The following is a 26,443-nucleotide window of genomic DNA, read 5'->3' as shown; positions in this document are numbered from 1 at the left end:
GCACAGACGCTGATGCTCTCTTGGAAAGGGGGCGGGCCTGTGTGCTCTCTCCAGGCCACCTGTGAGGGGTCTGGAGGAACACAGGCAAACAGGTTTTCCTGGGGGCTTTCCGAGCAGTAGAAGCAAGAGCTTCTTAATAGCGGAGACTGTGAGAACCTGATTGCCAGAAGGAGCGGCCGAATGGCTCCTTCTGGAAATAAGCAATAGCAGACGTAGACGCCCGTCTGTTTGGGGTGCGAGACCCGTTTCTGTCCGTAAACACGGTGGGGTTTCAGCCAGTACTCCAAGACCCTTGATTTCCCGCGGTTGGTCTGTGTGGGTTTCTGGTCACAGCACCGCGGAAGGAAGCCCTGTCACGGAACCACGTACCTTCAGGGCAGTGAGCTGACCCAGGGCCGGTGTCCGGTTTCCATGTGCGCTTCCATTATTTAGAGACTTGGAACACTCTTCCCTAGGTGCACGGTAATGAGGTACCAAGATGTTGTAAAATGTCTTTTCAAATAGGAAATCCAGAAATGTGGTTTTTTGTTAAAAATTACTAATTATGCCAGTAATGATTTTTAAAATATAGCTTATTGAGGTTATAATTAACATAATGATTCGTAAATCTAGCTGTGCATCAATGTCCTCTGCTTTTTTTTTTTTTTGAAACGGATTCCTAGGCCATGAACTACCATCAGAATTTACATGAGAGAGACCCCAGAATCTATGTTTCTATCTGATCCTTGAGGTGTTTTCTTTGTAGCTACTGGTTAGGGCACCTTGACAGTGATTAGCTTATTAAATCTCTTTAAATGTCCAGGTTCCTATAGGTAAAACCCACCCATCCCTCCACCCACCCCCCTATCCACCACCCACCCAACCATTCACCCACCCAGTCACCCACCCATCCACCATCCATCCACCCATCCCTCCATCCACCTACCCATCCCCCCATCCATCCATCCATCCACCCATCCACCCACCATCCATCCTCCATCCATCCACCCACCCACCCACCCATCCATCCATCTGTTTAACAAATTGGGGACCTTTTATGTGCCAGGCACAGTCTTAGGCTCTGAAGACAGCCATGAAGCAAAGTCAACTAAGGCAGGCAAAGGTTCCTGCCCTCACAGAACTTACTTTCTCCTGGTGAAAGAGAAGATGGACAAGATGATGCTAAGTGTTGAGGAAGAGATCAGCTGGGGAGGATGACACGGTGTTGGGTTGGGGACTGAAATCTGGGAAGGTGGCTGGGGAAGGCAGTCTTTGCATGAAGAGAAGAGGGAAGGAAGGAGGGGGGTGGCTCTCTAATGGCTGTACACTTGGGGCAGAGGGAAGCCAGTGGAAGCCTGAGGGTGGTGGGAGGGGCAGTGGGTGCCCTTGTGCTGGAGAGCAGGGAAGGGAGGATGGGTACGGGCCTTGTGGGCCAGGGGGGCCCTTGGGAGCAGTACGAGCTGAGTGGCGTTTCAGCGGCTGTGCCCTGGGGTCCAGGCCTGGGCGTGTGCGGCGCTGACGGGCTCACTAAGCTGTGGGTGTATTTTCTGCTGACTGGCCCCTCACGCCATCTTCTCTGTCCCCTTTCTAGAGCACTATAGTTATGCGTCCTCGAGCATCAGCTCTGCTCTGCCTCCTGGCTCGGCTCGCCCCTCGCTGCCAGCTCCATGCCATGACCTGCAGACCTCGGCCCCAGGCATGCCGGCCGCTGCGGCAAGTCAGCCCCCAGGCTATGGTGGGGCGGTGGACAGCAGGCCCTCGAGCTGCTTCCTCTCCTCTGGCCACGTCAGGCCCAACGGGGCCCCGGCCCTGGAGAGTCCTCGCATCGAGATCACCTCGTACCTGGGACTGCACCACGGCAGCAACCAGTTTTTCCATGATGCAGAGGTAGAAGACGTCCCTCCCGGCTCCCAGCGGCCCCCGTGCACGGCCACTCTGGGTCTGCCCAGCCTGGAGGCCTACCGTGACCCCTCCTGCCTGAGCCCGGCCAGCAGCCTGTCATCCCGTAGCTGCAACTCTGAGGCCTCGTCCTTCGAGTCTGGCTTCTCGTACCCCTATGCATCCCCACAGACGTCCCCATGGCAGTCACCCTGTGTGTCCCCCAAGACCACGGACCCTGAGGACGGTTTCCCCCGTGGCCTGGGGGCCTGCGGCCTGCTCAGCTCCCCCAGACACTCACCCTGCACCTCGCCTCGCGCAAGCGTCACGGAGGAGAGCTGGTTGGGGGCCCGCACGTCCCGGCCCCCGTCCCCCTGCAACAAGAGGAAATATGGCCTCAATGGCCGGCAGCTGTCTGGCTCCCCACACCACTCACCCACACCGTCCCCACGCAGCTCGCCGCGGGTCAGCGTCACCGACGACACCTGGCTGGGCAACAGCACGCAGTACACGAGCTCTGCTATCGTGGCCGCCATCAACGCCCTCAGCACCGACAGCAGCCTGGAGCTGGACGGCGTCCCGGTGAAAGCGCGCAAGACTGCCCTGGACCACTGTCCCTCTGTGGCGCTCAAGGTGGAGCCAGTGGGTGAGGACCTGGGGACCACGCCACCCACGTCCGAGTTCCTGCCCGAAGAGTTCCTGTCCTTCCAGCACATCCGGAAGGGTGCGTTCTGTGACCAGTACCTGTCGGTGCCGCAGCATCCATACCAGTGGGCCCGGCCCCGGTCCCCGGCATCCTACACCAGGTGAGCGGGCGCGTGGCCAGCCGCAGAGCCGGGTTCTCATGGCCTGGGGGCGGCGGTCCGGATGCAGGTGCCCGCGGGGCCCCTTCCTCCTGAGGCCTCTCTGGCGTCGGGCGTGCCGCAGGGCGCTGGCCTCCTCTGGCTTGAGAAGCACCTTCCGTCTCTGCCTAAACGCTGTGTGGCACTCTCCTCGCGTGTGTCTCTATTCAGACCCCCTTTCTACGAGGACACTCTGAAGACCTCGCCCTCATCGAATGACCTCCTTCAAGGTCCCGTGCCCTAACCTGGCCGTATTCTGAGGTGCGAGGGGTAGGACTCCAGCACGTGAATTCTGGTGGGGACAGGTCAGCCCCTTACAAGGGCTTGCACACACGTGCACGCAGTTTTTGGGGTTGTTTTTTTTTTTTAGTAAAACCAAACGGCCCCTCTCCTGTTTGTGTGTTTGCCTCTGCTGCTCCCCCATTTCCTTTCCCCCACCTAATTGCTGCCATTGCGCGGGTGCAGATGGGGCCTTGGCTCAGCGATTCCCCAGAGCGACAAACCCCGCTCCCCGCAATCCGCCCTGCCCGCCTTTGGAGAACAACATGGCGGCCTGGTCCCAGGAGATGGGCGCCCACCCCCCGGCAGTCTGGCGACGGAGAGCTCAAGCGTGCTCCCAGTGCCGCGGCTCGGGTTGTTGATTTTTCTTTCTAGCAGTGTGCAGGCTGGGGCCACTCCACTGGGTCCACTTACTCAGCCCTCTGTTTTTATTTTTAACTAAACAGCTTTCCCAACAGGTGGGCCACTAATGACCCCTGGCAGAATGCTTTCTGCTCCAGGATTTTTATCAGGCATGAAAACGTGCCTCCCCTCACAGGGCGCACCCCGCCCCCCGCCCGGGAAGCACGCATGCTTCTGCGGGCGGTGCCGGGTACCCTGGGCTCAGCCATTTGTTTTTCCTGTGCCTTTGTCGTTGAAGGGCCTTCTGGAAGCAGCCCTGGGGAGAGGGACCCACGGGTTCCAGCAGTGTGCGCCCTGTGGTGAGGGAAGCCAGTCAACAGGGTGACTCGATACAGAATTTGCTCGGCTCTGCTCAGAGCCTCCTTCCGCAGCGAGGGCCTGTGAGGCAGGCGCAGCTGCAAGGGGGGTCATTCAGTTGTAGGTTCCGGGCAAATGCAGCTAAACCTTCTGAAAGTCTGTGGCAGAAACCCAATGTGAGACTGACAGTTTCTAAAGCAATCAGACCACGGTCAAGGCCTCCTTTGCCTGAGGTATAGACTAGGAGTCAGTGAAGAGAAAACATGAAAGCAAGGATTACCCCTGATTTCTCTTGACTTGTGTTAGGATGGGTCCACATTTCTATCCCAACTTATGCTTTCATTCTCTAAAGCTCAAGAGCCTAGTATATTCGTAGGTCTCATAAAAAAAAAAACATATCTCAGCACTTGGCTTAAATTCATGAACATGGGAATTTAAACCTGTTTGGAGGCATTTAAAAAATTTTTAAAAGAACAGTTTATGCCCACTGTACTCTCCTTATAATTTTTAAGTAAAAAGAAGACTATTTTGAAGCTAATTATCTCGACATACGGGTTCCCACGGGTTCCCACGGTACAGGTTACGACCACCTGCGTTTTCAGGGACCGTGAAGGCCACAGTCACTCAGAACGGGCCCTCACTGGACCCTTGAGGTCAGACCACATGTGGAAAGGTGGCATAGGGCTACGTGGCTTCGTTGGTCAGCCCTGTGTGTCGGTCTGTGCTCGGGCCGCGGTCATAGTGCCACAGGCCGGCAGCTCACACAGCAGATACTTGTTTCCCATGGTCCGAGCTTTGGGCGCCAGGGGGTTGGCTCCTTCTGAGGCCCAGACGGCTGCATTTCTTCTGTGCTTCTGTCTGTGTCCAGATGTCCCCTGTTTACAAGGGTGCCAGCTACTGGACCAGGGCCCACCCGGTGACCTTGCTGTAATGTGACCCTGTGTCCAAACTCGGTCACATTCTGAGGTTCTGGGGTGAGGACTCTAACCCCTGAATTTTGCGGGACCCGCAGTTCAGCCCAGAACACCCAGCTTCACTTCCGCATGAGGACGGCAGGCTGCCTTTAACAAGGGCCCATTGCCTCCTCTTTGGAGGCTCACTCGGCCGCGGGGCATCTGCGGGGATTCGGGTGTTCCTGGCGGTCGCCGTGGGTGCAGACCAGATGAGTCTGACTGTGTAATCGGGACACACACCTCTGTCTTTGTCTGTGTTCAGAGTCTTAGCGGTCATCATGTGGTCCTGGGGACCCGTCCCCATCACAGAGCTCCCCGATGGGGGCGGGGTGGGGGCAGTGGGCGCCTAACATTCCTGTGAGCTCGGCGAGCAAACACAACCTGCAGAGGCTCCCAGCTTCCCTCAGGAGGTTGGAAGCTAACCTTTCCCCCTGTTTTGGTTCCACACTGAAATGTGTTTCCTGGTCCCTTGTTCTGTTCCGCAAGGTCCTGTCAGCTGGTGCCCCAGGTCAGCTGGGGCCAGGGTCAAATGAGAGGTCAGGGCGTTGTACCGGCAGGCGGGGGTGGCCCCACCAGACTTCCTGCCCCACTCCTGCCCGCGCCGAGGACGTCAGCAGGGTCTCCGCTGTGTAACCCCAGGGCCACGTGTTGAACAATCTCCAGAATCTGGATGGAGGGTTTGTCACCCATCTGCCTTTCCTGTCACTGCGTGAGCTTTTAATTCCATCCTGCCAGGAAAAGGAGCTTTTTAATGAAAAGCATGCAGCAGTAGCCTTTCCCAGGGACTTTGGATGCCCTGGGATCTTTTCCCTGTGGGGTCTTTTTTGTCCATACAGCATTTATGGTGGCCCCTCTGTGCAGAGCGTTCTGATAGGCCCACAGCAGTCAAAAATGATACCTAATTCTTACTGCAGATGAAAAAATTATGTTGTTTCTGAAACTAACCATAGTATTTGATAAAACTTCATAGTTTTATAGTTTAAATTTCTTTTAGAGTTTAATAGAATGATACTTCTTAAAGCTTGGGAAATGCCCAGAAATCACAGTGACATGGTAGAGCACCCCCAAAACCCAGAATTGTAAGCTCTCTATTTTAAGTCCCTTCAGAAAGGAGAGAGTTTCTGTGCTGTTGATGCCCGTGGTAACAGCCAGCTTCCAGGTCAGGCTTGACCCCACTGCTGAGGCAGCTGGTGGCGGCGGCGGGGGGGCGCGTGTGCAGAGGCGGGGTGGGGGCTGGGGAGGGCCACGTGTGCAGAGGCGGGGGGGGGGCTGGGGAGGGCCGTCTGTGTACTGCTTTGCCACACAAGGACGTGGTATGAGAGGTCTGAGCTTTGAGCAGCTTTTCAGAGACTTAGACATCTTTACCTCTTGTGCAGTTTCTTTCTGGTTTCACGGAGTTCACAGCTGACACTTAGAGAAGGTGCTTTGCAGTAAGTCCTGACTTGTCGCTTGAAAGGTGAGCCTGACTATTGCAGCTCCGTCAGTCAATGCCAGCCGGCGGGTGGGTGGATGCTGGGGAGGTTTCTGATCGACCTCTCCGGTGCTTTTCCCAGGATGTGTGTGCAGGATGTGGCCCTCATTTCTCCTTTTGATGTGATGTTGTGAGTGTCTATTATTAGCCATGAAAAGGAGAAAGGAACTCAAGTACTCGTGTGTTCCTGGAGAAGATAAATAATCTGAGTCTTTATGGCTCTACGCTCAGATTTTAAAGTCAAACCACTGAGATCTGAAACGTGGCTCATTTCATAGACTAATCTGAGTGCAGGAGTTACTGCTCCAAGTCTGACCCGTGCCTGGCCTCATCCCGCTTGCGTCCATCCCATGTGCCAGGGGCTGGGCTGCGCTCGGGCGTCACGTCCCCAGGGGCCTTTTTGTGTCCCTAGTACTGAGATTTCCCAAACTGTGAGGAGCCCTGGCGGGGAGGAAGCATCTGGTGACACCAGGTGTCCGTGACCACAGACAAATCAGAAATGATTTCTGCTCAGACATTTTCCTCTGAGGAAAGTGTGTGTTAGAGGGTCGTGCACCGCCCCCAGTGCCGAGTGTGCATAGCCAAGTGTCTGCCCCAGAGATTAACACCGAGTCCAGAGACTGGCTGTCCTCGTTCCAGACTAGACCTTCCCTGCAAAGCAGTGGCACTTACTTGCTCATGTTGCTTGGGCTCTTGCACCGAGTGTGTTTACAAATCATGATGGGGTTTGCTTTTTTATAAATTGTCTGGAACGGTCTTCTGGGAGCTGGGGTTTGACTCGCAGGATTAGGCTGGTTTTCAATAAAGGAAGCAACTTGCATCAGATCTGCCTTCTGATACGGATGGCCCATGCTTCCTGAGAGGCGGGCTGCAGGGCAGGTGCATTTTTGCACGAGGACAAAGCCCAGAGAGGGTGCATGCACCGAGCCCTACATGCCAGGATGTGTTTGGCCCAGCACTGCGAGGACCCGGGTATCAGGGAGTCTCTGGACCCCGCCAGCCCGGGGTGTGAGGAGCGGTTTCTCCTTTGGAACTCAGAACCACACACGGAGTAGAGAAGCAGGGAATTGTGCACAGTGTTTCCCACGTGCTTGATGTTGGTGGAGGTTTGGCGGCTGTGCATCTTTATCTGATGGTGGCTCAGTAGGCCTTTTGAGGGGACAGTCCAGCCCTTTCTCTGGTGCACAGGCTGCTTGTAGGTTGAAGTGATGACATGGGGTGTGGTCGTGCACAGAGGGTCCTCATGCTGCAGGGAAATGACCGATTTTCTCCTGGCGTCACTGTCCACAGTGACTATGGCTGTCTGTGGCACAGGTCGCTGTGATGGGTGCCCTGCTCCCACCTGAGCCCAGAGCCCTGCAGGGCTGTCAGGGGTGAGCACCAGGGCCTGGGCTTGGGGGCCAGAGAGCTCAGTGCCGTTGGAGGCAGTGTGTGCCTCATGGGTGAGGAGCTCGAGGCCCTGGTTGGAATGACAGGCCGCCAGCACAGGCCCCGGTCCCCGTGGTCTCAGAGCCCAGCGTCCTCTGCAGGCAGAACCTGCCTGGTTCGAGAGTCGGCTTTGTGCCCCGTTCTACGTGAACTTGGAGATTCTGGATTTCCTGGTTTCTGTAAGCAATTTGGCAGGTGGTATCTGCACAAAGGTAGTGCTATTCTACAAGCTCATCCCAGTGATGATGAAAGGCAGTGCTTGGGGCCTGGGAGGACAGTCGGGGTGTGCAGGCATCTGCCCCCCATGAGGTGAGGGCTGGTGGCACAGGGCAGGGATGGCCAGGGCCCTGTCTCCCACAAGCCCTATACCCGCCATCCCGCTCCATCACGCCCTGCGCCCGCGGCGCTCTGCCCTGTCTACACAGTTCCCGAAGGGGTGGAGCGCACTGAGGTGTGAACAAGCTAGGAACGCAGCGTTACCTTCTCTTGGGTGAAGATGGAGCCCCCACCAGCGTGAGCGGCCCCCTCTCGGTGGTTTTCCGTCTGAGTCTGGATTTCTGGACAAAAGCTCCTTGCTGCCTCCCTGAGCCGCCCCGCCCAGTTGAACTGTAGGGAACATCTGGCATTATTAGTTCTGTGTGGTGAGGACAGGTCTGCGCTTCTCTGGAGGGCAGCGGGCTGGCGGTGGGCTCCGCACAAATGCGGCCCCCAGGCGCGGACGGGAAGCCCACCCCTGCCCATCTGAGTGCAGGGCAGTACATGCAGTCGGGACATGGGTCTGGGGCGCAGGGAGGCTCGGAGGAGTGCAAGTAGGGGTGCAGAGCAAGGATGCCTCAGGGGTCCCGGAGCTGGAAGGAGGCCGCTGCCTCCTTGGAGGTCCCCACACCCGAGAGGTGGGGCCCCTGAAAGCAAAGAACGCTGGGGGGATTACCGAATCATCAGTTAAAACAATTCCTGCGTGGAGGCCTTGCTGTTCTTCCTCCATGAGTTCCCAGTTTGTGGCTGCGTTTGAGTTGCGCTCCTGACTAGACAGACACAGGCCTGGCTTGGCCTCCGGGAGCAGGGGGCTGGGGGGATGGGCGCAGGCCCCGCTGCTGAGCCTGCACGGGGGCCATGGGGGGCAGGTCAGGGCCAAAGAGGCAGTGTCTCTGGGGACAGGCCTCCTGGAGGGGTCCTGGGTCACAGGACAGGTTGCCAGGCGCAGGGGAGGGCCGGGGTGGGGGCAGACGGCTGCCCGGCCTCTCCCCGCTGCTCACTCCGCAGCCTGCAGAGCATGGCCTCCCTGGCCTCCCTGTGCCCTTTCCTGCCTCCTCCCGGCCGCCGTCCTCCCTACTGCGGCCCCCGTCCCCAGGTCCTGCTCAGTGTCACCTTCGGTGGCAGAGCAGAGGAGGTGGTGAGGGAGGTGACAGCCCCGAGGGCCCCAGAGTCTCCAGGGCTCCTGGGAGTGAAGTCCTACACGAGGTCTGCTCCCCACTCCCGTCCCTGCAGACTCTTCACTGAAGGGAAGGCCGGCTCCTCCCTCGGGGGCACTCTGTGGGAAGGCGGGAGAGGCCCCCATGGACGGCGGGCCCTGCGGGACCCTGGGAACCACTGGTGGATCTTCGGCCAAGGATTCGTCCCACTCCGGACGGGACTTGGAGCCGGGCTCCAGGAAGGTTGACCTCCCGTGTGTGGGAAGAGCTCTCTCTGCCCAGAGCTGGGGTTGGAGGTGGGCGGGCCTGGGCCGCGCTCCTGTGTGGTCCAGACACACCCCTGCCCTGCAGCCTCTGTGCCCAGAGCCCCTGCCTAAGGGCCTGAGAGCCCCCATGATAACCCCTTTTCAAAATGAGAGGGAAACCAAAACAAACAACGGGCGGTGGGGAGGCCTTTGGCCACCAACCCTGAGAAAATGTGTGGTGTTCCTTCGATAATATCGCTTTCCTTGGGTTTTGATTGTCCTTCCTTTGGGCGGGTCTGAGTCCTGCCAAGTTCAGAGTTTACAGCCTCAGCTACTTTAGGAAAACAGGACTCATAAAAGCCTTTATAGCTTTCCTCTGAGTGATATGTCTGTGTGGGCTCGAAGGTCTGGAAACTTCAGAAGTGAGGGGGTTTTACCCTAAACCATAGAAGCCAAAGACTCGCCTCACATCTGGGCTCCGGCCACAACAGGGAAGCTTCCTCCTGGACCCAGCTGCGGCTCATGTGGAAAATCTGGTTTCAGACATCGTGGACGTGGCCTCCCAGGGAATCGCAGAAGGGCCCTCAGACGCCGCCGCTCAAGTGCTTTCCAGAGTGGGCGCCTCACCGGGCCGGCGAGGAGCAAGAGAAAGCTGAACCTTGGAAAGCTGGCTGTGTTTTCAGTTCTCCAAGTAGCATTCTCTACTGTAGACGCTTAAACTGCAGGTAAACAAAGGGAAGAGCCATGGCTACCCCCGGCCCTGACGACCACAGCGGCCACGGGAGCGCGCCCCATCTTGCCCGCGAGAACCACGCTCTGCTTACTACTACATAAAACTGTCGGCCACGCTCATAACGGGGTCCCCTGACTCACGGGCACTTGTCTGCCGCCATCCCCCAGGGCCGTCCCGCGGCGCAGCCTAGACATCACGTCATCGTACCTGCACATGCAGTGTGTGTCTTCCAAACCGGGGGCTCGTTTTGAGAGTCATGGCCGTTAGCCATCGGTCCGTCCGCCCCCCGGGGCTGGATTTCCGCAGTTTCCCCCCGTGGTGTCACTTGGGGTGCTCTTCTGTCCTCTGGGTATTCCCTGTTTTGATTCGCTTTGTTTTCTCAAGTTGGTTTTGAATCTGGGCATTTGCCAGAATTCTGGCCTCAGGTTTCGGCAAAATGGTGAGTGCGCCTCCCTCGGGAGGCAGACATCTGGTGTCTGTCTCGGGTGTCAGTGGCCACTGCTGAGACGGTTTAAATCCGAGTCCTGCCCTGGCCCCGTTAGCCACGGGTCCCCCGGAGCGCTGTCTGGAGTGGCCGCTGCTCTGTGGGGCTGAGGTGAGGTCTGGAGGCGATTGGCGAGCCCCGGGCGGTGTCCACAACAGTTGTCATCAAGATCACGTTGGTTTCGGGCTCCAGTGTAGACGGTCGTCCACACCTCAGCATTTCTCCCAGCGGGTGCGCCCCCGGGCTTGCTGGGTCCCCTGCACAGAAATGCTGGAGGGAATCACAGACACCATGCGGTGTCCGGCTTTGTCCATGGGGTGGTCACCGAGCTCCTGTTAGGGGGTCGGCGCTGGTGTGAAGCAAGAGGGTGTTTTGTACGGCGCAGGTGTGTGGCGGAGCCTGCGGGCCTCTGCGCGAGGCACGAAGCAGGTGGCCAGCAGCGGCAGGTGGGAAGGGCCTCGCGGGGGACGTGTCACGGCCGCTCCAGAGGCCGCGACCATGGCCAGGTTGATGGGGGCAGAACTCAGGCTGTTCTCTGACTTTGGATCACAGCATGTAGGTGTTGAGATGCCGTGAACTAAGCATTTAAAAAAATCCTTTCACACTTTTCCTATGAGGAGGGAACACAGGTTCAGTAGAAGTTGAAAGGCTTTTCTCGTGGGAAACGGGCGGTGGTGGCAGCTCTGAGAGCAGGGTGATTCAGACTGCGACTGCGGGGCCCCTTCTTCCCCACAGGAGGCCGCGCCCACGCACCGAGAGGCCCTGGGCAGACTGTGACCCGCTTCCCTTGTGCTGTCACACGAGGCGCCCCAGCACACAGGGCAGTGTCGGCTGGGTCCTTGGCGCAGGGCAGAGCGGGAGCCGGGCCTGTCTCCGTCCCGCAGGGCCCAGGACTCCCGGCGGGGGGCGGGGGGAGCGGCTGGGGGTGATGCCGTTGTACCGGGGTGCACACAACAAGCACTCAGCATGACTCAGGGGTGGTAGGTGGGGGCCCACATGTGACCGTAGCTCACTGGCCTCTTCTGGGGGTGATGGTAATAGTAACTGGCACAGGATTTGGACTTCTGTTTCGCAAGCACAAGGATGAGGATTTTTAAAATTAATTTATTTACTTATTCTGTTATTTTTTGAGGGGGAGGGGCAAAGGCAGAGGGAGAGAGAGAGAGAATCTCAAGGATACTCCACACTGAGTTCAAAGCCAGACTTGGGGCTCAATCTCACGACCCTGAGATTTCTTGAGCCACCCAGGTGCCGCAGGAATGAGCATTTTAAAAAAAAAAAACTTTTTGTTTTGCAAGAATTCCAGATTCATGGAAAGTTGCAGAGAGATCTCCTTCAGCCACCATCCCTGACCCTGTGAGCCACCGTCAGCACCTGGGCCCTGGCAGGCTCTAGGGGAGAACTAGGTATTGGGGTGCCTGGGGTCTCTGCTCAGCACCTCATTAACCGTCCACGCTGCTGAGCAACAAGTTGACGTCATCATCGTCGTCATGTTACAAGCAAGAAACTCCTGCAGGAATTCAAGAAAACCATGTAATTTGCAGGGGGCTCCTCAGGTTCTCTCCTGGGAGGGTTTCCGTGGACATGCATCTTCGTGGCTGCAGACCTCCCAGAGCCCCCTCTGCACCAGGCCAGGTGGCTGGACCTGGACCCTCTGTCTTTGGGGACAAAATGCGTTTGGGCTCCTCAAATTAAAAGCAGCTTGGGCCCACTCTGTATTCCTCCACGGGAGTGTTATTCCTGTGCTGTGTTGTATGAATTTGTATTTCACATGAAGCTCACAGGACCACGTCCCAGCACTTGTGAAATCATTACATTTAAAACGCGGGTGCTGAACAGGCCAGGAGGGGCGAATCTGTCTGCCATAATGGACGACACTAAGGACACTGACAGTCAGCTAGAGCAGAAGCAGGCTGTCTGCGGCTCGGGGGCCGGGCCTGGAGGCTGGGGGCTGGGGGGTCCACGTGGTCTGTGGTAAAAGGTGGATATGGAGCGCTGTGGAGATTTTCACAGGTGGTTTAGAAGCACTACTGATACTTAACGGATCATTTTGCTCTCGGTGTCAGTGTTTGTGAAACTGTGGCGTCAGCGAGGTCTTCCGTGGGAAGCGCTGGCAAGGACCAGCGCCTGTCGGGCCTGTGCCCGCGAGGTCACCAGGGGCCCCCCTGAGCGTCTCCGGGCGCCATCTGGACATGTGTCAGGAGCCTCAAGCGTGTGCCCTCTTGGACGGAGGCCGTGAATCTAAGGAAACGACCAGGAAGGCAGCCCCCACCTCACGCGGGACCCTCACCTTCCTGGGGCGGACAGCACCGACTCTCCAAGTTCAGCAGTGGGCGCGAATCCGTGAGGACCGGACGGGATGCGGTGATCCAGCCATTTTTTAAAAATTTCCTAACATGCTGAAAACATCTTTAATTTTAAAAAAGCCAGCGTATCCAAATACATATATATCTCATTTTCTTACAATATATCCCTTTTCCTGTGAGAATGCTCACGGGCACACACCCACGTGTGGAGATGGATGCTTCTGTGTGTGCAAGCGAGCGCGTGCACGTGGATGACTGCAGTTTCTGGTCCGCGGCCCGTGTTTCCCTGATTGCATTGAGAGGGTGGCTTTGTAAAGAATCACATCAACTCACAGGTGGGTTTAAAGTACGAAATCATCGGTTGTGTTCAGCAGGAAGCCCAGGCGTGGGGGCTGAGGCCAGGCCACAGTGTCTGCTGTGGCACGCGGGGGTTGTGGGGACTGTGGGCCAAGGCCGTGGGGCCTCCACACCTCTCCAGGCTCGGACCTCGCCTCCGAGCCAGGGACTGTTTGCAGCTGTGTGGAGCCGCCAAATTCATGCGGAAGAATTTCAACCCAAAACAGTCCTTGTAATTGTGTGTTGCCGCACTTTGGGATCTGCACTGACTTCAAGCTGCACGCACACTGCGCGCAGACTCTGCCAATGATCCAAGAGCACGTTAGTGACGTGAATTTCTTCCTCTGTCATGGTCAAGTGCATGTGCCTTTCACCTGAACTTTGGGGAACTGTGTCCTTCTGTTCTTTCTCTCGTTTTACTTTTCTGGGAGGCGGGTGGACCTGAGCTTCCGTGTCTTTCTCTGTCCGCAGCGTTACACAGTCTTTGTAGAGATGGACTGTGTGTGTGAGATCACACAGAACAGAGCCGGGGCCTGGGGTGCTCTGAGGGGCCGCGCTGTCAGGCGTCCCTGCGCCTGGGTTCTGTCTGGGGCGAGTGACTGCGGTGCCGTGGCCCCCTCCTGAGGAGTGCTCCCAGAGGCCCTTTTCCTTCGTCGGGGAAATGGGACAATTACAGCAAACCTGTGTGCTGTGGCAGGGCGGTGTGGCTCCTGTGGGCTCTTCCCACAGGAGCTGGTCTCTGCCACACACCATTCCTTTCCCCTCGCCAGCGCCAGAACGATAAACCAGCTCACAGAAGTGACATCACACAAGCTCGTCCTGTGTCGTGTGTTGTGCCCGGACCGCGGGACTGAGGGGGGCTGGGGTCACTGCGAACCGCCATGCAGAAGGGGCCAGCCATGCCCAGACTGTTAAGTCCTGCACACGGCCGGTCAGTGGGGCAGGGGCATTAGAACTGGCCTTCCCGGTTCTTAGGTCAGGGTCTTACCTCAGTGATTTTGGAAAGATCTTCAGTTAGTTCTGGAACCTATCTTATGAGGGAGGGTAAATTAACGTTGGTCCATCACAAAAGAAGGAATATATTTTAAGGTGGGTGGGAGAGGTTTCCCTCTTGTTCCAGAACGTTGTCCCGAAGACCTGACAGGCTGAGGCGGATTGTCATAGACTCGTGGCCGTTGGTTTTACTCTGTCCTCACGGAAGGGGACATTAACCCGAAGATGCTAAGGGATGCAGTTCTCAGGCTGATGCCAGTGTGGCGAGTGGGTGCCACGGTCAGAGGGGTCGCTTGGCGTGCGTGCGTGACGCCCTGTGTGTTCCCTTTCAGCCCGTCCCTCCCCGCCCTGGACTGGCAGCTGCCATCGCGCTCGGGACCCTACGAGCTGAGGATCGAGGTGCAGCCCAAGCCCCACCACAGAGCCCACTATGAGACGGAGGGGAGCCGGGGGGCCGTGAAGGCGTCGGCCGGAGGACACCCCAGCGTGCAGGTACCGGGGTCTATTCCCCTCGGGCACGCATCCGTGCCCAGAGGTGGGAGCTGGGGCTTGTTCGGCCACTGCGCAATAGCCGGCTCTGCTTGTCCCGTTTTCTCTTAAAAAACTCTCCTGCAGAGTGCTTGAGCTCTGCAGCGTCTGCACACACAGTCCCGTGTTTCTCCTCGACGCGCACGGTGGCTGCAGTGAGGGGGCCCCATAGCTTTTCCTTCCACAGCTCAAAGTCAGCCGCCATCATTGACCCTAAGCTTTGTGTGAAAATGGGAACCCTCTCCGGCGAGTCCCAGAGACTGCGGGGAGCAGTCCGCGCGCTGGGCCGTGGTCAGGAGGCCCGCGTCCCCCAGTGGGGCCGTGGCCTGTGACTCGCGGGGGTGGCTGAGGCCTTGCTGTTGCCTCATCCTGCCAGACACCGCCTCTCCCCTCGTCTTCCTCGGGCGGGCACACTTGATTCAGACAGGATGGGACAGCAGGGAAAGGACCCTGAGGGTCTGCCTCAGTTTCCTGGTGGCGCCGGCGGGCAGTGTGGGTGGTGGGCTGTCTTCTGCGCCTCTTGGGAGACGTGAACCTGGGGGTTTTTCCTTTTTTAACGTGTTCTGGAATAGCACATTTAGAAGAAAATAAATATAACCTTGAAATGAAGATGTTTTATTTTTGAGGAGAGAAGTGTGGTCAGAACTGAGGAGAGCAGCCTACAGGCTTCATGGTGCTTGCTCTCCAGAGCCTGCGCCCGCCTCCTCCCCTCCTCTGCTAGGCCCGGGATGGCCATCAGCTGCCCTGCTAGAAACACAGACTCTCTGGCCCACACAGACCACGGAGCCCGGAGCCCCTGGGTGGGCCCGCGGGCTGGTTCCATCAGCTTCCCAGCATGGCGTCTGTCCCTTTCCGTGCTTTGGGGTTCCTCAGGCAGGACACAGGAGGGATAGAGGAACTGCCAGGGCGCCAGGGAGCTCAGGGTTCCCAGGGGAGAGATGCCACACGCCGTCAGGGCCAGGCTGGGGTCTCCTGCTCACGTGTTGGGGTGACTCTGGGTGCTGGTCTCCCACCCCAAACACTTGGAGGGGAATAAGTTTCACTTGGCTTTTGAGTTGGAACATTTGTCATTGGTGGCCTCGGGGCACCTCGGTCGCTGTGATGCAGGCGTCACCCTTCACCCCCGGGAGGACGTGTGGGCGTGGAGGTTGGCTGCTGCATGGGTGCCAGTGGACTTTTGTCAGATGTTACCCGACAAGCGTTGACCCCCCTGCCCAGCCCATTGGCGGGACTCGGGTGGCCGTGTGTGGACGGGTCGCTCTCCTGCCCAGAGCTCCAGGCGGTGGATGGGGCACATGTCTCCCCCCATGGGCCCCAACTCCATCATTGGGGGATGAGGCCAGTCAGAAGGGTGCTCAGCAGGGTACCCATGTTTTTATTTTATGCCATTTAGAAAAATAGAAATCCTGTCAGGGACGGCGCCCCAGAGAGAGAGGCTGTCCGCCCAGGCGACGGCAGCATGGCGTTGGTGGGACGGTGCGGGCAGTGTTGTGGCCGCGTGCCTGCCGCCAGTTAGTGCCTACGTGCGTGGCTGCGCGACTCGACAGCATGTGGCAGCCTGCTAGACGTTTTCGGCCCCCGCCTTCCCAGCGGGTGAAGGTCCAGCTACGCTGCATCAGCCGGGCTCTGTAACTAGAGACACTTAACTCGCTTTCCCGCTGCTACCGCGTGGGACTAGATGCCCTGCCACAGACGGAAGAGGGTGTTTCAAGGCCGAGGAAATAAAGCAGCTCCAGGAGAAGAGGGAATCGGGCAGTGGAAGAATAATGGCCAATTGGCCCCATTTCTCAAAATTATAGCAGCAAGGGGCACAGGTCCTGCCAAGGGGGCGGGGGCGCCTATAAACATTAATACCTTTTGTGTTGAAATGCAAAGCACAGGGCTCATTGGGGACCACCTCTCGGCTCCAGCAATTGAGGGCTCCTGGAGGATGACAGAAGGCAGCCCTGGCACCTGCCTTTGTCATTCACCCCTCACCAGGACCCCCACCCCCAGGGCCTCAGGGTGTGTTCATCTACCTGTGTAGACGTTACAGAGAGAATTGAGACATTTTGGAGAAATTAGCAAAACTTGAAACAGTATTTAAAATATCTTACAGATTATTTCAGACTAAGTGAGGACAAATGCAAGAGGCTGGTTGTGGGTTTAAACGGGATGAACACCCCCCCCCCCCAGCCTTACAAGTGAAATGCAAAACGTAAATGGTGCTCAACAGAAAATGTCAGGTGTTGTCAGCACTTCTCATGGGTGAGAAATTAGTAATTTAGCATTTTCTGGTAGATCTGTGGCAGAGTGAATTTATTTCTATGCAAGTGTGAGGTAAGCAGTTACAAAGAGGGGGTTTTGGGGGTTTGTTTTCTTTTTCAGTTGGCGGGCCACAAGTTGGATAAAAATAGAAATTGCGCACAGTTTTAAAACAAATGAAAATAGAAAAGTCTTTCAGTTGCCGCGAAAGCACGCTAACCACAAGGGTTTATTCTGTGCTGAGTTTTTAGCGGATCCTCTGACACGGGGCTCCAGCACCACGCCCGCTCCTCTCTCTGCAGAGGCCAGGCCACGCCGCGGGCAGTTCCTGGGGCAGCCATGCACCCCATGAGCTGTGCTGTGGCCGGTGGGTCTGCGGGACATGGGCTCTGGCCCGGGACAGACTGTTAGCGCTCAGACGAAAGTGGTCACGTGCACCAAGGGCCCGGGGAGCCTGATAAAAACCCACTGACCCCGCCGCACCTGCCACTGTTCACCAGACTTTCAATTCCAGGTGTCTCCATCAAATCAAAGTCATTTTCTGCAGAATGAAAGTGCCCCAGCCCGGCCCCAGAAGGAGGACCTGCTCCCTTTCTGGAGTGTCAGTGACCGCAGGAAGGAGCTACCCGGCACACCAGCCCCCCTGCTCTGCATCTGGGGACGTGCGGTGACACGTGGGGCGTTCTTCTCAGGCTCAGTCAGAGCAGGACTGGAGGGTGGGAAGGGCCTTCTGCATCGTCCTGGTCTCTCCCTCCTTTCCACGTGCAGCCTGCCCCACGTCGCAGGACCCAGCGTAGGACCCCGTGGCCTGTGTTCTGTTTCTCCCGAGCTCCCGCGTTCATACCGCCAGTCGTGAAGGACGATGGCAGCCGGTGCTTCTGGGCCCTCCCAGGCCACCCACCCTCTGCCCTGCTTGTCATCCCAAGCCCGGGAGGTCAGTCTGCGACCCTCAGAGGGGCCAGCACCTCTGTGTGCATGGGAGCAAGGCCTCCCGGGTTCTCAGAGGCCGTTCCCTGGGTCCTGGGTGAGGTGGGAGGCCATCGTCTGCCTTTGGTCTGGGGAGGGCCTGCCGTGGGATTCGCCTTAACAGGGGCTGCAGGACGGCTGGTCTTCCTCCAGGGTTGCTGCTGATAAACCAGAACCTTATGACTGAGGGGTCTTCTCACGGGGGCTAACTGGTTTGCCAAAGGCCCTCGGTCTGCTGGTTCTGGTTTCCCAGTTTGTTTCTCCACGTCCCCCGGCGCCCGCCCTCACCGCCCTCTGCGTGGTGCCTGGTGTCCCAGAGTCCACAGGGCAGGGTCCCCTGTTCCCACCTGCCCTCCCAGGGGCCCACGGAGTGACCTGGGAGACATCACTGACCTCTGACCCAGGGGTCAAAGAATGAAGCTCTGTTTACTGAGTTACCAAAATAACTGCTCGATAGCATCTAGCCCACCACACAGGAGGCTGGGTCTGTGTGAATAATTAATAGGTCACTGAAACAGGAAACCCAGGGAAAGTCTCGAGAAGTTGGAAACAGCATTTCAGATCTGTAATTTGTACTGTCAGTTCAGCTCCCCGGTCAGTGTCGAGGGGCCAGCGAAGCCTCTTCTGGCGATGAAGGAATTGGCTCTGGAGCCTCTGAGGGACGTGGGGACCACCCTGGCGCAGGCAGCAGGGGTCCCAGCCTCGGGTATGGGCGTGGCAGCAGGGGGTCCTGGTCTTGGGCGCAGGTGTGCGCCGCGGGGGTCCCGGCGTCTGGCCCAGGTAGGGCGGTGTGCCCTGGGGTGCCGGTGTCTCCCTAGGGCCTGGCTTCTAGGCTTACCTGGGCCCCCACAGAGCATGGCGGGTACTCGCTGCCACGTAAGTCCTCTGGGGGCGGAAACCCTGGGATGGACACACCAGGAAAGTTGGCAGAGACTCGTTGCTGCCGTGATGACTCATTTTACGCAGCACCCCGGCCCCCGTGCAGACGGTTCGAACATTCCCTGGAAACCGTTCTGGGTGTTCGAACATGTGCATCTGCACTCACAGCACGTTCCCTTTCACCCAGAGGTCCGTCCTGTTGTTTCTTATGTGAGTTGTCGTGGGGGGTGGTACCTCCTGCTCTCAGGACAGGGTGTTAACCCGAAAAGCCAGGGTTTTCACAAACGGCAGACAGATGGATGTCCCCGGAGTAAGTTATTACTTGACAGCAAACTTCTGTAGGACCAGCTGGGGGCCATCTGGCCGGCTGCCTTTCTCCCTGCCCCCTCACACCCGCGGGTCTACAACTGGTGCACCTGCCCAGCACTCCCTGACGAGCGAGGGCTTGTCCCCCTGCAGCAAAGCCGGAGAGGCTCCCTGGGGCTGTCGAGAGAGACGCTCCCCTGCGCGCACCACTGTAAAAAGTGGCGTTGAGTTGACCAGACTTCGTCCTCGTGAGGGAACCGTGGCGTTGTGTTGCTGTCTCCAGACACGTGGCAGAGGCACATGAGCTCAGGCGGGTTCCTAACAGTGATTTTTAAACACCTTTGTGCGTTCCGTTGTTCAGCAAAGATGGCGGAGGTGTGGTTTTGGTTTTCCTTAGAGTCCCAGACACTCCCTTGGGAATGAAGTCCGTGGGTTACGTAACAATGGAAGCTGCCAGAAATCCTCTTGATTCAAGACTTTGGCTTCCTTGTTCCAGGCCACAGAGATTTTAGAATAAAGTTGTTCCAGGCTCAGAAACTCTGCCGATCGCCTGTAATTGCGCCTGGTCTTCTAATTATTGCAGACGGGTTCCTGAAACATCCTTTGAGGGACTGTTCTCCATGTAGAGACAGGTGTCTCTGTGCTCACTGCAGCTGAGCTTCCAAACGTCAGGTCAGGTGCACATGGGATGGGAGTGTCAGGCAGTTTAACTGGAGACAATGGTGAAAAGTAACCATCCTTAATAAAAATGTCAAAATAGAGAAAACCACACCCCCCGCTGTCCCTCCCTGTGGGGGCTGAGGCACAGGTGCTCTGTGCCCACAGGGCTGGGCCTGGTGGGCATTCTCTGCTCCATGTGCTCCGAGGTTGGGCCTCCTTCCCGCCGGCTGGCCCTCAGCGCTGTGCCCGGCAGAGCCTGGTCTTCAGCCCGTGAGCCGAGCTCTCCCCGAAGAGGAAATGCTGGGTGTTGTCCCCTTGGGGCCCCGCCGAGCGCAGGCCAGTGTGGGGAGAGGTGCAGCCCCTACACAGCCCCTACACAGCCTTGCCCTTGCAGACAGGAGCAGCTCCATGGGACCTGGGAGCCGGGACGGGCAGGGGACAGTGACCACCCGTCCAGTTGCTCGGGTTTTCATCCTTGGTCCTGCTGCCTTCTAACAGCTATCCTGTCTTTGAGGGAGAAGTCTCTGGACTGAAGGACGCTTCCTTCCTGAGCTGCTATTATGTAACTGTCCCCGAGTGTTGGCCGCCTGCTCTGGGCCGGTGGGCGCAGTCTCGCCAAGCTGGGCTCCCCCCAGGCCCGCGTTCTCCTCCGAGAGAACACTGGGCTCTTGTCTGTGCCGGAGTGCTCTGCTCTGTGTCAGCACAGACACGCAGGCCCAGCCGTGGGCCCGGATGCGCTGAGGCGGGACACACAGTTGCACCTTGACCGGCCATGCAGGTGGCTATCTCTTCTGCAGCGCTGGGTGCCAGGAGAAGGTGCTCGGCCGGGCCACAGGCTGATGTCCCATCATGTTGCCTGCATACCACCACTGTCGGCCTTTGTGCTGGGGCCCTGCCCCCACTGCCCCTTGGGTCACTGATGGCAAACACCAAGGCCAGGCATGGCTTCTGGAAGGTCCACCTCCAGCCACCGCTCTGTCCACATTTCCTCCTACTCCTCGTGTTGTATTAACTGTTAAACTTACCAGGTGTTGCCCTGCTAGGACTCACAGGGGCTGCCCTGAGGAAGGAGATCTGGGAGCATGGCCTCAGTGCCTCTGACCGACCCCGAGTGTGGTTCCCCGGGCGGAGGGATGTCAGTGGAGGTAATGGACACAAGCTTTGTCCAACCAGGGCTGCGTGGCGGGTGCCCCCCGCCCTGAAAGCCCGCGTACCGTGGATGTCTGCATGGCGAGCGGGCGGGAGGCTTTGGGCATTGGGCCAGTGACTCTGTAGGGGCGCCACCCCGTGGAACCGGGCGTTCCCGTGTGTCTAGGTCTCCAGGGGGCGGGTCCCGTGAGCTTCTCAGAGCCCCTGGATGTGCCCCTGCGGGAGCCCTGCGCCTCAGCAGAGGCCACACCTGCCACATGGATGGGGCTTCTTTGAAGACGGATGGTTCTAGAAGTTTGCTGTTCCTCCCCTGCGGCCAGGCTCCCAGGCTTGCTCTGGGTTCTGGAATCTCCAAAGGTGTGTTTGCTGCTGTAGTTTAATGTTTCCTAATGGTTTCTGAGGCTCTTAGGCACTCGTTTCTAGATCATTTTTTTCCCTCAGCAGAAAGTCGGGGCTTCTCAGCATGTTTTTAATTAGAAATGCTAAATGTAGTGTTTCCGTGCAAAACATTCTTTGATCCAAAGCTAATGCAATTTCTTTTCCTGGATGCTTCCACGTGTGTCTGTGGGAACCCCATCCCGTCGTCCCAGCGCCCCATGGACCAGCTCCGTGGGTGACATCTTTGGGTCTCCTGCGCCCGGTCACGTCCAGCTCCAAAGTGGACACATCTGAAGTACGAGCCGTCCTGTCTGCAGTGTCAGCCTGCAGGGGTCGGGGCTGGGCGGCCGCTGGGGGTGGTCCTGGGTGCCTGGCTCCCGCTGCGGGACGAGACACCTGTGTGCCGTGAGCTAGCGGGCGGCAGGTCCGAGTGTGCTGCCAGCAGGGAGCTGCCACGGCCACAGCCACAGTGGTGCACCTAAGCTTCCGTTCCCTCCCTCTGGCCTCTGCCTGTCCGCCCTCAGCTCCAGTGGGAGCCAGCCTGTAGACAGTCTCTGCTCTGCTCACTGTGCACACGCCATGCCCTATGGCCAGATGCTCACGTGAAAATCCCTGTGGTGCTTCTACGGCATGGCCGCTCCAGCCACAGGGGGACTCGCCCACTTCCCTGCGCTCAGAGGGCTGGTCACACACTGGACAGGAACCTCTTGGCGGGAAAGCTCAAAGTGACGTGCTGGAGAGTGGAAACAAGCCTCGGACCAGAACCTTCTCTCTCGGTGTCTGGATCTGTCACTGATTCACGGACACGGGCCAGTTGAGTGGCCGAGGTTGCAGAGTGAGGAGAGCTCATGCGCTGACTGCACTCTGGTACCTTCGTCTGATCCCTGAGCGCGAGCCCTTCCCGCTTGTCGTCCTGCTCTCCCCTTGTCAGCAGGGGCAGGTCCAAGGTCTTGGTGGTGGAGGGGACGAGCCAGGCAGTGAGTGGTGGGCTCTCCTGCTCCCGTGAGCAGTGTGCACCTGGTACCCTGACCCCCGGGGAACATGAAATTCCATGTCCTGGGCAGTGGCAGCTTCACTTTGCCAGATCGGAGAAGGCAGATCTGGCTCTTAGAGCCCCAGGGGTCATGCGTTTTGGTAACTTCGCAGGCAGGGGGTCTGTAAGGCTAAGTCATGGACAAGGATGGGGTTTCCGTTCCTCTCAGTCAAGACCAGGAACCTGGTTAGCTATGGCCTCACGACCGCAGAGCTGCCGCACGCTGCTTGCCTTTTCCTCTCAAAACCCGAGGACCTTCCTCCTGGAGACCATGTCCCAATCCGGGGATGTGGGGGGCGGCCGGGAGACGCGTGACTCCAGCCCCACCTGGAGCCTCCCTGACGCGGCACGTCCACCAGTGAGAGCCAACAGGTGCGTCAGACACCACCTTTCCTGTGTCTGTGCGTCCGACGAGCATCCCCGAGCGCCGGAGAGGAACGGGCGCAGCAGAGGGATGGTCGGGCTCTGAGCCTCTTGGTCGCCTCCGTTTCATCCATGTTTTGTTCGAGATGTGCATCTACCGTCGAGTGAAATAAAATACAGGGACTTTTTGAGTGAACAGCTGATTATTAAAGTCCTTAAAAACTTCCAGATCCGTTCTTAACTGTAACTGTCCCGTTAGTGAAATGAGTCTAAGCCCAAGAGGCAGACCGCCGTCCCTGTGCCACTCGTGGGCGGTGGCCAGTGGTCCTGAGGGGGCACAGTCTCTGGGCATCTGTGCTTCCCAAATACACAGCAGACTCATTAACCACGGCTCTCGCTTATTTTTTATTTTTTATTGTTTCAGAAAGATAGAAAAATTCTATATGCCACAATGCAGGAAACTCTAGAAAGGAGCTCGTTTTCCTGAAAGGAAGCAGCATGCAGCCCCTTAGAGCCCTTTTGTTGTCGTCTGTGATAAAGTGCAGTTTAAACCCGTCGCTAGAAAGAGCTGTGCGCCGCGTAAATCTGGTGTTATCTGAGAATGAGGCTGGGGTAGGACCTTCATCAGATCATTCATTCCCGGGAGGAATTCTCAGATTTTAAGTGATACCATTAAACTTAGTGTTGCTGCTGATTGTAGCAGACACTCACGCACACGCATGCATGCTCACGTGCTCACACGCACACGTACAGGCATGCACACTCACGTGCTCACACGCACACATACAGGTATGCACACTCACATGCACACGCACACTACACGTACACACGTGTGCACGCACACGTACAGGCATCATGCACATGCACACACGTACACATACAGGCATGCACACACTCGTGCTCACATGCACACACGCACATGTACAGGCATCATGTGCGCACGTGCACACGCACATGTACAGGCATCGTGCACACACGTGCACACACCCACACGTACAGGCATTCACACATGTGCGCACACGCACACGTACAGGTGTGCACACACACGTGCATGCACACAGGCATCACACACACGTACACACACAGGTATCGTGCACACATGTGCACAGCATGTACACACATGTACAGGCATGCACATGCGTGCATGTATGCACACGTACACGTATAGGCATCACACACATGCACACACATACAGGCATCAAGCGCACACTCATATGCACACACATGCACATGCACAGGCATGCACACACACGTGCACACATGCACACACACATGCATGCAAGTGTGCACGTATGTGAGCTGCTGTGTACTTTGTGCATACCTGTGTGTGGAGGGAGTGATTTCACTCTCCTGGCTCTCCTACCGTGGCATAGGGTATAGAGCATCCATCTGTGGGTTCTCTATCTCCAGGTTTCATGGATCCCTTTTGAAGGGTACACCTGGGCACCCAGAGAAGGTGCTGGGAAGGGCTCATGGATTTTAGAGTCCGGAGCCGTAAAGGGCTCCGTCCGTGGGCCTGTGAGCTGCTTTCCCCACTGTGGACACTCAGCCTTTGCTCCACGTGTCCGGTCTTCGCAGAGTGTGGCCATGAGGACAGTGTGCTTCGCCTTCTGTGACACCATCGGTGTCCCCATCCCTACTCCCCCACGCAGGGGTCTGCTCACCACACCCCAAACCAGATCTCACAGCCAGTTCCCGCTGGGACAGACCCCTGGACCCGGCCTGAGAGAGGAGACGGAGACAGACCGAGACCAAAGCCATGGACGCCATGGGGCCCGGGGCAGCTGGGCCTGCCGCTGCAGTCTGTCAGGGGGGCTGTGAACTCAGAACAGACTCAGGCCCTGTGCTGAGGCCCCCCCACTTCTTTTGTTGAGCAGGAGGCCATCCTTTGTCCTCCAATGGCACAGCCGCCGTTGTGGGGACTGTTTGAGTCGCCCATCGCTGCCGTCTGATGTTCTGGTGAGAGCGACACCTCCCCATCCTGTCTCCCTCAGAAGTGAGCCAGGACCCACTCTGTGACTCGCGGTCGTTCGGACCTAGCTGCAGCCAGCTGAGGGGCCGGCACCTGCCTCATGGGGATTCTCGTCTTCGAGAGAAGGGAGGGGCCCAGGTGTGGGACAGATGGCCTGCTGGTCACATCTGCTGGTCACATCTGGCCAGGACTTGGCTGGCTGCCTGCAGACAGGACCGGTCTGAGTGGGTTAGCTGCACAAATGGACCCACGTGTACACATAAGGCGTGCACACACCCACATGTCACAGGTGACAGGCTCTGCAGACATTCCTGGCTCGGAGAAGCCGGGGCTCGTGGGGACGACATGCTGTGTCCTCACTCAGGGCCACATGGGAGCGGCGGCTCCTGGAACCCAGCGGAGCTGGGGCGGCACACGGTCCTCACAAGAATGAATCTCCCTCCACTTTTCCTGAGTTGACAGCATGATACTGACGTTCACATCAAACAACAAGCCTGTGTTACCTGCTCTTCTGTCTCGGAACTTTTTTATAGGAAAGACGTCACATCTTAAGTTCCATGGTTCAAAAATGGGTGAATTTTCTGCCACAGAAATGTCACCTCAATGAAGCTGTTGAAAATGACTTGGCCACAGATCTCTGCTCTGCAGACGCCATCGGGATTTCCTGCAGGTGTTTTGGGGGCGAGGCCTGCAGCTGGTGACCATGGCCTCGATGGGACTGTCTCCGTGGCCTGCTTGGTTCTCCCAGTGCCCGCCAGGCCAGGAGCCCCTGCCTGACCGCGGGCCACGTGCCAGCGTCCCCCTGTACCCACATCCAGTGAGATGCACTTACATCCACACACACACTTCGTCCGTATCTGCACTCACAGGCTCAGGTTTGTGCACGTGCACACGGGTGTACACGTATGCCCACACGCCTGCATGCAAAACGCGACCAGCCTCTTGAGGTCAGTCCTCAGGGTCTTTATCTGGTGGCGTCATCCTGAAGCAGGGGGCCCCCTGCACACTCACTTCTCAGCAGGTGGAGCTCATACCCCCCAGGGAAGGCTCTGCTCTCACTGTTTTTAGCAGGTGCCTGGGGGCGTGGCCCGCGAAGCCCCGATCATGCGTGTGTTCTCAGATGGGTCAGCATTCTCCTCCAACCACCGGCGCCACGTTTTCACGTTCTTGGCTTTTTCGTTTTCCGCTCCCCTTAACGAGGTCTCTGGGGCAGCAGGTCAGTGTCTTTGCGACACGCTGTACGTCTCTGCACCGCGGTGTCGTAGGCACGAGTTGGCGTGACAGCTGATCCGCGGGCCCTCCCCACGTGGACACCGGCCCCGAAGCCGCCACTGTGGTGCTGTGCCCTCCCACGTCAGACCCTGCAACTTTCCTTCTCGTCTGGGAGGGAAGGCGTGTGGATGCAGGAAACCCTTCTGGGGGCGGGACCCTCGTGGGCGCGGGCGCAGCTTCCCTGCTTCTGTGAGGATTCAGGACCTGCTGTGGCAACTGCACTCATGCTACATGGGGTTGCAATCCCCGTTCGCCACAGGTTTGGGGTCAAAAGGGAATCCTGTCGTTGAGCTGGGCTTCTCTCCCTTTGTGGTTTGTTTAGGCCTCGTGGGAAGATGCGAATTTCACACGGGGGTGAAACGTGCCATTTCCCTTTGAACGGATGGCTCTGCCCAAGCCGACCCGAACGACCAACTGAGCAGTGGGCAGTGTCCCTCGGCTGGCCGTGTCCCCACAGCCTTGTAGCGCGTGTGCAGTGGCAGTGCTCGAAAGGACTTGCCCCAGTTGTCACTCGCCTGTCACTGCCCTGTCAGTGCTGAGGTGAGCACAGGAGCTAAAAACAAACATTTTTACTTGTGGAAAACTTAGCAGCTCTTACACCTTGAAAACGGAATAATACATTTTGTTTCGTTTAGTTGCAGCAAAGAGAGGTCAT

General features: G+C 57.8%; 1 protein-coding gene across 6 annotated transcripts in view; it reads left to right on the top strand.

Moving 5' to 3' along the window:
- Nucleotides 1–26,443, top strand: part of NFATC1 (nuclear factor of activated T cells 1) — a 102,252-nt gene that overhangs the window by 12,516 nt on the left and 63,293 nt on the right. For all 6 annotated transcript variants that reach the window (XM_073890125.1, XM_073890127.1, XM_025860237.2 and 3 more), the window contains exons 2-3: nt 1,571–2,663; nt 14,371–14,530. In XM_073890125.1, the coding sequence (XP_073746226.1) occupies nt 1,571–2,663; nt 14,371–14,530 (1,253 nt within the window). The remainder of the gene's footprint in view (nt 1–1,570; nt 2,664–14,370; nt 14,531–26,443) is intronic.

The sequence above is a fragment of the Callorhinus ursinus genome, unplaced genomic scaffold (assembly GCF_003265705.2).
Source record: "Callorhinus ursinus isolate GAN/ISIS: 27379988/994484 unplaced genomic scaffold, GSC_fseal_2.0 scaffold128, whole genome shotgun sequence".
Taxonomy (NCBI): domain Eukaryota; kingdom Metazoa; phylum Chordata; class Mammalia; order Carnivora; family Otariidae; genus Callorhinus; species Callorhinus ursinus.
The sequence above is the reverse complement of the archived record's forward strand: the minus strand, read 5'-3'. Positions and strand labels throughout refer to the sequence as shown.